Source organism: Alexandromys fortis, unplaced genomic scaffold (genome assembly GCF_014885135.2).
Source record: "Alexandromys fortis isolate MF-2015 unplaced genomic scaffold, M_Fortis_MF-2015_v1.1 scaffold_161, whole genome shotgun sequence".
In the NCBI taxonomy this organism is placed as follows: Eukaryota; Metazoa; Chordata; class Mammalia; order Rodentia; family Cricetidae; genus Alexandromys; species Alexandromys fortis.
Window position 1 is genome coordinate 399050 of NW_026068073.1, and position 10714 is coordinate 409763.

General features: G+C 54.6%; 1 protein-coding gene across 1 annotated transcript; it reads left to right on the top strand.

The window, feature by feature from the left end:
* The first annotated feature begins 11 nt into the window (after positions 1–11).
* Cyth2 (cytohesin 2) lies at positions 12–6759 on the top strand. Its single transcript, XM_050121367.1, has 12 exons — positions 12–203; positions 1196–1343; positions 1439–1505; positions 1969–2087; positions 2645–2725; positions 3303–3415; positions 3583–3731; positions 4040–4151; positions 5911–5987; positions 6104–6175; positions 6260–6414; positions 6499–6759. The coding sequence occupies exons 1-12, from the start codon at positions 185–187 to the stop codon at positions 6584–6586; spliced, it is 1200 nt and encodes a 399-aa protein (XP_049977324.1). The 5' UTR covers positions 12–184; the 3' UTR covers positions 6587–6759.
* The last annotated feature ends 3955 nt before the right edge of the window (positions 6760–10714 follow it).

Here is a 10714-nt window from a genome sequence, read left to right on the forward strand (position 1 = left end):
GGCCCCACCGGCCGGGCGGTTGGGCCGTGAAGGGAGAGTCTTTTCGGCGCTGAGGACGGGCGCTGAGGAGGCGGCGGTGGCTCCTGGGGCGTTTGAGCGGGCTCACTCGAGCCCGCGGGCCGACGCGGACGCAGGCCCAGCTGGCGGAACCGCCCCGGACTCCCCGCGGGCCTTCCTAGCCGCCATGGAGGACGGTGTCTACGGTAGGCCGGGCGAGGCGGACGGGCGGAGTGGCTCCCAAGCTCAGCCCAGGACCGGCGAGCGGTCGCGAGGCGCTTTTCTGCGCGCGGAACCGGCTTCCGGCCCGGCCGAGAGCCGGGGATTCCGGGGCTTTGTTTGGGCCGAGCCCTCTTCCGGCGGCGGCGGGCGGGGCGGGGCGGCGAGAGCGGGGCGGGGCGGGGCGGGGCGTACACCAGCGCGAGCCGCGGCCTGGCTTTCTTGCTGAGGTCCCGGACCCAGGGACTTGCTGCCTTAGTTTGTCTTCCCTGTGCACCCAATATTCAGACCACGGAACCAGGAGCCAGAGCCTCGGTTCCTTTTCAAGAAAGGCACCCAGGATCCAGGACCCCAACTCCCACTATGATGGAGCCAGGGATCCGGCCCCCTTACAAGAAATGTACCCAGGGTCCCCACCGTGATGGAGCCAGGAACCAGAGTCTTGGTGTCTTTCCAAGAAATGCACCCAGGGTCCTGGACCCCAGGACATCAGCCGTGATGGTGGGACCTGCTCCCTTTCGAGAAAGACACCCAGGATCCAGGACCCTAGATCCCCCGAGATGATGGAGCTATGGGCCCAAGGCCCTGTGTCCTTCCAAATGTTTTCAGTATCCAAGCCTCCCATTCTACCGTAATGGAACCAAGGAGCCAGGACATCCGAAATTCAGACCCACAAGTTCCCAACTGCGGTGATAGGTCCAGGAGCCCAGGCCTTGGTTTCTTTCCAAATCATACCCAAGATCTAGGTCCCCACTTCCATGATGAAGCCAGGGCTCCACATCCTTCCAAGTACTGGGCCCAGAAATTCATCCCCCAGACCTGTTAAGAGATGAGGTTCCCAGGCACTTCTGCCCCAGACTAAGGGGTCAGAGTCTTACTTCTCCCCTAAGGTTTCTAGTAGCCATTCCTCTTGAGTACAGGAATCCAGGATGCAGCAGTCCTTGGCCCCCAGAACTCATTTCCTGATCCTGACCCCTAGAGCCCCCAGACTTGACTCCAGAGGAGCGCATGGAGCTGGAGAACATCCGCCGGCGCAAGCAGGAGCTGCTGGTGGAGATCCAGCGCCTGCGAGAGGAGCTGAGCGAAGCCATGAGCGAGGTGGAGGGGCTGGAGGCCAACGAGGGCAGGTGAGGGCCGTGGGGAGCTCATGGCGCACAAGGCTTGGCCAGGGCCCTGGGTGCTCAGGCATTGACCTTGGCTGCTGCCCACCCTGCTTTTGCAGTAAGACCTTGCAGCGGAACCGGAAGATGGCAATGGGCAGGAAGAAATTCAACATGGACCCCAAGAAGGTTAGCTGAGCAGAAATTTAGGCATGGTTTTGACATCCTAGGTTCTAGAAGTGTTGAGATAGTAGTTTCCTCTAGGCAACAGAGTCCTGATCTCTGGGAATCCTAAGCCCCTGTCATACTCTCAGGGATTCCCCCTACCTCCAAGTGTACAGTTCAGGGTGAGATACGGCAGTAAGGGAGGGGGTGCATGTTTACAGTTCATGGACAGGTATCTGCGCTCACTTTTCATTGTAGTGGGTAACATATTCAATTATTCTTCAGACCTGTTCCTGCCGGACCCATTTGTACGTGCTGGAATCATTTAAGCAGAGGCTGAGGGCATGGGTTAGGGATGATTCGTGGGGAGCTGTAAGAAGCTGAGTGTGAAGCTGACATGCTCTGTTACGGTGGAGAGACTTGGGTTTTGAAGTTTATGGGGCGCAGCACCCTCTGCCTCGGCACAAATCTGGGCCCCTTCCTCCAGGGGATCCAGTTCTTGGTGGAGCATGAACTTCTGCAAAACACACCCGAGGAAATTGCCCGCTTCCTGTACAAGGGCGAGGGGCTGAACAAGACAGCCATCGGGGATTACCTGGGGGAAAGGTAAGTTCCCACCTGCGCGGTACCCCAGCCTCGTTAGTGGCTTGTGTAGGGAGCAGGCTTGGGGCTTCCACCTGAGTCATGCAGTGGGGGGCTGGAGACTATAGGATTGGGTACCTGTGGTCATCCCATGAGTAAGGGCTCTGCTTGTATCTGGGGGCACTGTTGATGGCTGAGTGACAGTCCCTTTACCATGTACACACAAGCTAGCATCTGAGAGTGTCATCCTGAAGTTTTGATCATGGGTCAGAGCTGCAGGTATATGATGGAGACGACCTGTGGACGTGTGAGTGCATAGGAACTAGGAACGGTCTGTGAGTTCTCAGGTAAAGGTCAGTTCTTGAGATAAAAGCATCTGGGGAACAGAGAAAAGAGATGCCATCAGGTAGTCTGTGTGCTCTAAGATTGACAAGCTGCAAGAACAAGGTGTCCTACTCAGGACCCAGCCTATGGATGGAGCCGAGTGAGAGGTCCAGCTGCCGTGAGGGCGGCACAGTAAACGAGATTGATACTACTATAGCTTCTGTTGCGCCTCCTGATAGGACCCTCTCTCCTTCCAGGGAAGAGCTAAACCTGTCCGTGCTCCATGCTTTTGTGGATTTGCATGAGTTCACCGACCTCAATCTGGTGCAGGCCCTGCGGTGAGAATGGGACAGAGATGCACGTGCCAGGGCTTTCTCAGTTGTTAGGGACAAACCACTCCAACAGAGACAAGGAACACTCCGGAAATGATTGTCTCTAATAGGACAAGTCCAGGTGGGGCCTCCTTCAGCACACCTTTCTCTTGGTGTGCTCAGTGGAGCCTCCTACCTGGCAGCAAAAGCACAGTCCAGTTAGCAAACTTGGGGGTGGAGAAAAGACTTTCCTCTGTAGACACTCCAGAGTCCATGGCCAGAACCTGCTGCTCTGATTAGATTACATGCCTACAAACTCAAACAGCTGGGGTGAGAAATTTGGTTCTGACTAATTGTTTTAGGGTTGGAGTTGAAACAGCATTTCACCGTGTAACCCTGATTAACCTGGAACTCTATGTACACCAGGCTGGCCCTGAATTTACAGAGATCCGTCTGCCTCCCCCTGCTGGGTGCTGGGATTAAAGGTGTGCGTCACCACACTGGGCAGGGGTTGGGTAATAACCTGTCCACTTCTAACAGGGACTAAGAAGTAGAGTGTTTAACAGCCCTGAAACCTGTGCCTGTCCCACCCTCCCCTAACCAGGCAATTCCTGTGGAGCTTTCGCCTCCCTGGAGAGGCTCAGAAAATTGACCGGATGATGGAGGCCTTTGCCCAGCGATACTGCTTGTGTAACCCTGGGGTCTTCCAGTCTACAGGTAGGACCAGAGGGCCGGGCATAGACCTGTATGAGGGAGGAGTGCTGGAATCTGGACTGGGTTTGAAGGAAGAGGCCAGGATCTAGGTTCCCAGAGTTTGAGGGGACGGGGCAAAGGTTTTGGGAAGGTTCTGGGTCATCACCAGCTACCTTACTCTATTGTTGCAGACACCTGCTATGTGTTGTCCTTTGCTGTGATCATGCTGAACACCAGCCTTCACAATCCCAATGTGAGGGACAAGCCAGGCCTGGAGCGCTTTGTGGCCATGAACCGGGGCATCAACGAGGGTGGAGATCTGCCTGAGGACCTGCTCAGGGTGAGTACTGTTCCCAGCCCCAGCCATCTTCCAGCCTTCCACCCTGTGCTCCAGGGTCTGCTGGTGCCTGAGCTGCCTCGCATGTGTCTCTTCTGCTCCCAGTTTTCTGGTCTGGTTATTTTCTGTCTTCTGTCATCTCTGAGAACTCAGCAGACTTTCCCACCATTACCCCTTCATCTTTTTTTCTTCACTCTACCCGTCTCTGTTTCCCTTTCTACCCACGTTGATGCTTTTCTCCCATGGATGATTTCTCTGTCGCTGGGGAAGTCTCAGTGCCTGGAGTTTCTAACCTGTTCTTTGCCCCTCAGAACCTCTACGACAGCATCCGAAATGAACCCTTCAAGATCCCTGAGGATGATGGGAATGATCTCACGCACACCTTCTTCAACCCAGACCGTGAGGGCTGGCTCCTAAAGCTGGGTACGTCCCTCCCTGAGCCTGTTGGCAACCCTGCAGGGAGCCCTGGTGGCCTGGATCAGGACTGAGCACCCTGTTTTTGCACCTCTGGGAGCGTCAAGTTTCCACACCTGTAAAGAGAGCTGAGAGCAAGAGCAGGCTGTATATTTCCCAGCCTGTATAAAGTGTTCCTGGCCCCCACGTGGTCATATGCCAGAGCTTGATGGACCGGGCTGTTAGCTCTCCGGGGCAGGTCACATGTTGAACAGATTGTCTGCCCTAGACCTGGGCTCATTGTCAGCCAGCTGAGCATCAGTCGTCCCAAGGAGAGCCAGCAGAGACAGGGTGACTGGGCCCTCTGGCCTGGCTGGAGAGGGAGCAGTGCAACAGTTGTGGTCGTGATACAGATGATGTGTCCTGTGGCACCATGCCTTAAACCAGCTCCTTAGCCAGCCAAGGCCAGAGAGTTGTTCTCAACACTCAGTGGGTACTGTGTGAACCCTAAGGACCCTAGGCTACTGCAGGCAGGATCTGGGTACAGGTCAGCCATTAGTTACCATTACAGCTCCCCAGATACTTGTAGTACAGCTACCTGTCTCTTGGGCCTGTACTGGAAGGATAGAGGAAAGGCTTGCATAGTCACTGCTCAGAGACAGTGTGAGGGCCACAGTGCCACAGTTGGGCACTCCCTGCAGAGTGAGGGTGCGGTTAGAGTTAGGCCTCACTCTCCTTGGGCTCTGGCGAGCAGTGAGTTGGCACCATCCAGGTCTGAAGTCCTGGTTTGGATTGGGCACTTGGAGCAGGGCATTGCATCTTCACAGCCAGTGCACACCCTGGCATCACCCTGACCCTGGCCCCCTTGGTAGGGTGCAGGGAGGTCAGTAGGGTCACTGATGATCAGCCTCCTCAGCGCACTGTCTCCCTGAGCCTTAGAGGGAATGAGCAGGAAGGCAGTTTCCCTCAAGTTGGGGCTCTGAACTCTGCCAGTAGTGCCCTCCGTTTCTCATGTGAAGAAACTGAGGTGCAAAGGTGCCCCGCCACTTACTGACCATCATGGCTGACAGAAGCGCTGTTCATCCAGAGGCCACAGTAGCCATCTCGTTGCAGGCAGATGTGTGTGGGTCTCCAGGCTGGAATCAGAAAGGCCCAGGGATTTCTTAAGATCACACAGCTAAGACCACCCCAACCCTTTGGTCAGGGTAGAGAGTCTCAGGGAATGTGTTTTCTAGGACCATTCTAGCAAGCTGAGCACCCCCTGGGAAAGGTTGAAGCCAGGCCAGGAGCATGGTGGGCAAGGGGAAGCTTTGGCTCCTCCCCATGTGGATGTAACTGGTTTTCTTCCTCTCTCCCCCTCCCCTCTGCCTGTTCTCTTGCTGTGGCTCTGGCCCCTGTGCATCCCTTCCCTGACCCCCTATTTCTGTCGCTGCGATTCTTGGGGGCACCCCATCCCTCCGCCTTCCCTTCCACACCTGGTCCTGCCTGCTTTCTTGCTGTCTGCCCCAGGAGGTAGGTACCTGGTGTCCTTGCCCGCCCCCCAAACAGAGAGGGAGGGACTACCCTGGCCTTGGCCCGGGGGAGGGGCTTGGGCCTGTGCCAATAGAATAGCCAAAACCTGTGGCCCAAGCAGGGGTGCCACTCCTGGGGCCCCAGCAGCCTGTCCTTGCCTGCCTGTCTTTTCCCTCACTGCCTCTGTCCTAGACCTAAGAGCCCTACCTTTCCCCACTCTGCCCCACCCCCAGCGGTTCCCCGCTGAGCCCGGCCCCTCCCACCCCTTCCCTTGCAGGGGGCCGGGTGAAGACTTGGAAGCGGCGCTGGTTCATCCTTACAGACAACTGCCTCTACTACTTTGAGTACACTACGGTGAGGGTGGAGCTTGCAGATGAGCCAAGATTCTGGGGGGGCAGGGCACTCAGCCCACACTCTGAGGGAGGCAGTGGGGGGACCCATGGAACCTGAACTCTGACTTTGCCGCCTAGGACAAGGAGCCCCGAGGGATTATCCCCCTAGAGAACCTGAGCATCCGGGAGGTGGATGATCCTCGGAAGCCGGTAAGATTCATGAGGTGCCCTTAAACCTACACCTCCCTGCCTGGCCCAGGGCTTTTCTGACCTGACCTCTCCTCTGTATCCTAGAACTGCTTTGAGCTTTACATCCCCAACAATAAGGGCCAGCTCATCAAAGCCTGCAAAACCGAGGCTGATGGTCGGGTAGTAGAGGGAAACCACATGGTATACCGAATCTCTGCACCCACACAGGAGGAGAAAGAGGAGTGGATCAAGTCCATCCAGTGAGCCTCACAGGCCTGCGATCTGAGCAGGGAGGGTTGGGCCTGGGCTCAGGCCCTTGGTCCTCATCAGACCCTTTTTTGCAGGGCTGCTGTAAGCGTGGACCCCTTTTATGAGATGCTGGCAGCAAGAAAGAAGCGGATTTCTGTGAAAAAGAAGCAGGAACAACCCTGACCCCTGTCCCTAACTCCATTATTTATTTTGGAGCTGCCCCGCCTGGGTGGCAGGACCCCTGGGCCCTGGGGCTGTGGATCCTGGTTCCCCATTTGGAAAATCACCGCCTCTAGCTCCTGGCTCCTTATTTGTAATTAACATGTTGGTAATCTTATTAATTATTTAACCCCTTGCGCCTGCCAACGCCCTCATTTCTTGGGTTTGGGAGAACTGAGAACCCATCTAATTGCTATTTTCCAGGACCCTAGAGGATACAGGGTGCAGGGCAGGTGCTTCCCAGACAAGTCCCTCTGCCCCTTCAGCTGCTGAGCGAAGGAAGGATTTAGAGTCTAGGGATGGTATCAGGTATAGCATACTCTTGAAATGTGCTCTGCCCATGGGCCAGACCACCATGTTCTTGTGGGGCCTGTGATCATTGGCAGACTAGCACTAGAACAGCAAAGGCCTGGCTCAGGAGGGAAGACGGCCAGGGAAGGCCCTGTGTTGGACACTAGGAACTGGTTGTGCTGTCCATTGAGGGCACAGTGGTACCAAGAGAGGCATGGGATGGCCTTGGAGGTGGCAGAGTCAGCCTCCTATAGAGGCAGTTGTTTTGTTGGAAGGCCTAGGCACATGTCCTGACTCATGGGAGGAGTCTTAGCGGAAGTAGGAATGCTGAGTCCCCAACTGGTCCTGTCCTCTGTGCTGCTGCTGGAGAACAAAGGCCCAGTGCCTACTGCCCACCTTTGGAACCAAGAATCTTGTTGTTTGTGTTTTCCTGACCCGTGATGAGCTTAAACTGAATCCTACCTCATCCTCCTAATGCTGGCCTTATAGACTGCTAGCTACCGAGCCAGACCTGAAGTGGTATTTCTAGAGGAATCACCACTTCCCAGCATGCTTTACCATGATGGCCTGACTGGGAAGGAAAGATGCTACCCTGTAGCCTCTGGGGATTGAGATTCTGGAAGGTATGTATTGGATCTGCAAACCCCTGTTGGGGGTTTCTTTGTCTTTCCTTCCCTTGGCTACAGGCACCTTTGGCTGCCCACCCCAACAGCACTGGTAAAGTACGAGTGCCCAGATTACAGTCTAGGTGGGCTTTATGGCTCGGGCTGTATGTCAGTAGACAAAGGTAGTCCTGTCTCCTAGGTATGGAAAGTTTTCCGGAGTTTACCTAAACTTTGGCAAGGAGGCATGAACTACTTCCTCCCCAGGAGCTGGTGTGAAATGAAGAGTCCCAAATAAAATGGGATTTCTAGCATCACCCAAAGGGCCAGGAAAGCACTGAGCAATGACTCAGTTCTTAGCCACCCTTTCACCCATGGTGTCTGCCTCCATGGGTTGAACCCAGGACTTGCCAGGGAATGGTGACTGGCAGAAGAGAAGCACTGTGTGGGTTTTGGGACCAGATTTGCGTGGCACAGACTGGTAGAGTTTGGAAAGGGGTGGGTTTGAGTTGGATGGTGTACTCTCACAAATTAAGGTGACAAGGACATGTGGGCATAGGAAAACAGCAGCAGTAGGGTCCCTACCACAGGGTCAGTGCCTAGCAAACGTGACTGGCGTGTGCTGGTGTGGCTGTGTGCGGCAAGAACAGGTTATGCAGGCCTGACTGGGAAGCTACCATGTGAGGCAGGAGTGTAGTGTGTTTAATGTGGAGTGGTCAGGATGATCTGAGAGTGTAAAGAGATGTGTGTAGTCCTTGGTGGTCCAGGGACTGGAGCAGGAGAGGCTATGGAGAAGCTATCACCATGGGCCCAGGGTTCTGAGCGTTGGCTGTGCTGCCTGATGGGAGCTAAAGGAAATGTTGGCCAAACTAAGCTGCAAAGCCTCGAGGATGTGTAGAACATTCAAGTCAGCAAAGTGTTTGAAACTGTCCTTCAGGCCAAGCATGGGAGGTGGGTGTCCGCAGAGGCAGGTTAAGGCAAAGAGAATCAAGGTGTTCAAAGCCAGACTGTGTTATATAAGACCATGCCTCCCCCAGTGCCCACCAGCATACCTGCACACATATAAAAAGTCCCGCCAGGGTGGGTATCAGGGCAGAAGGCCACAGAGGATGCCGGGTGGAAATAAACCGCAGAGCAGGGTACATAACCAAGGAGTACTGGTGGTTACCTGAAGCCAGGCTGGCAACACCACAGAAGAGATTTTCCCAAATACTGGTGTCGTTGGTCCGTGTCTTCTAGCCTCCAAAACTGAAGCGGTAAGTTTCTGTGGCTGGAGAGTCTGTAGGGTGAGCCCTAGCCTTCTTCAGTTGCAGGGCTCCTCATTCCAGGTTCCTCCCTCATACTAGAGAATTAGGACTCAAGCCTTGCTCCCTGGACCTAGGTAGGACCTTAGCCTCTCAGGCCTGGATCAGCTGCCTCTCGACACCAGGACTTCTGATCCTCTTCACTCACTGAGGCTTGAAGATCCTGGCCCTCCTCCCTCACCCACCAGTTCTGCCCACAGCCCTTTTCCCTCAGACCTAAAAATCCTGGCCTTGACCAGCCATAGTGGTTTGTGCCTTTAATCTCAACACTCAGAGGCAAAAGCAGGCTGATCTCTGGGTTGGAAGCCAGCCTGGTCTACAGAGTAAGTTCCAGGACAGCCAGGGCCCCAGAGTCAGTAAATCTCTCTTCCTCTTCCTCTCCTTCCTTCCCTCCCTCTTCTCTCTCTCTCTAAACACATGCACACACGCACACACACACAGCAAAATAGATTTAAGAAAAATCCTAGCCTTAGCCCTTTTTCAGACTTGGCCTGAGGGGTATAACCCTCATTATTTGAACTAGGACCTCAAGGCCTAGCCCACCCTACTGCCATGATTCCCTCTCCAACCTGGGCTGCCATGCCTCTAGGTTATGTCAGTTACCATTTTCTAGGCAGTCCTATGATGGGGAGAGTGACCCCTGTCCTGTCTCTTTAGGTTATAACCCAGAGTACACATCCTGCTCAAATCCACCCCTTGCTCTGACTTCTTCCACCATGCAAATTCACTCTCCTCATGTATCTGGTTCTCCTGCCTGGCGGTGGTGGCAAACACCTTTAGTCCCAGCACTCGGGAGGCAGAGGCAGGCGGATCTCTGAGTTCAACACCAGCCTGGTCTACAGAGCTAGTTCCAGGACAGGCTACAAAGCTACAGAGAAACCCTGTCTCAGGAAAAAAATATGGTTCCCCAAGTGTGGGGATGGGGGACCTAGTCCAGAGCCATCAAAAACCTAGCCAGAGAGAAACTAAGGAACAGGTATCCACAGGAGAAGAGGGAGGGGACAGGGATAAACCCTGTAACTGAGGCCGAGAAGCACTGGGAGAAGAGAGACAGGAAGGAGCCAGCAGCAGAGTCAGAGGCCACTGCACACTTAGGCAGGTAGAGAACAACTGTCCATGCCAGTGTGTGTGTGTGTACAGCTCTCCATGCCTGAGAATTGTGTGTGTGTGTACAGCTGTCCATGCCAGAGAGGTGTGTGTGTGTACAACTGTCCATACCAGAGAGAGAGGTGTGTGTGTACAGCTCTCCATGCCTGAGAATTGTGTGTGTGTGTACAGCTGTCCATGCCAGAGAGGTGTGTGTGTGTACAACTGTCCATACCAGAGAGAGAAGTGTGTGTGTACAGCTCTCCATGCCAGAGGTGTGTGTGTACAGCTGTCCATGCCAGAGAGAGAGAGGTGTGTGTGTACAACTGTCCATGCCAGAGAGAGAGGTGTGTGTGTGTACAGCTGTCCATGCTAGAGAGGTATATGTGTGTACAGCTATCCATGCCAGAGAGGTGTATGTGTGTACAACTGTCCATACCACAGAGAGGTGTGTGTGTACAACTGTCCATGCCAGAGAGAGAGGTGTGTGTGTACAGCTGTCCATGCCAGAGAGGTGTGTGTGTGTGTACAACTGTCCATACCACAGAGAGGTGTGTGTACAACTGTCCATGCCAGAGAGAGAGGTGTGTGTGTGTGTGTTACAGCTGTCCAGAGTCAGAGGGTGTGTGTGTGTGTACAGCTGTCCATGCCAGAGAAAGGGATGCGTGTGTGTACAACTGTCCAGGCTCAGAGAGAGGGGTGCGTGCATGTGTGTGTGTGTGTACAGTAGTTGTGTGCCTGTCCAGGGAAAGAACTGTCCAGTGTACAGTATTTGTGTGCCTCTTCAGGAGATGTAAGTGAACTGAGAC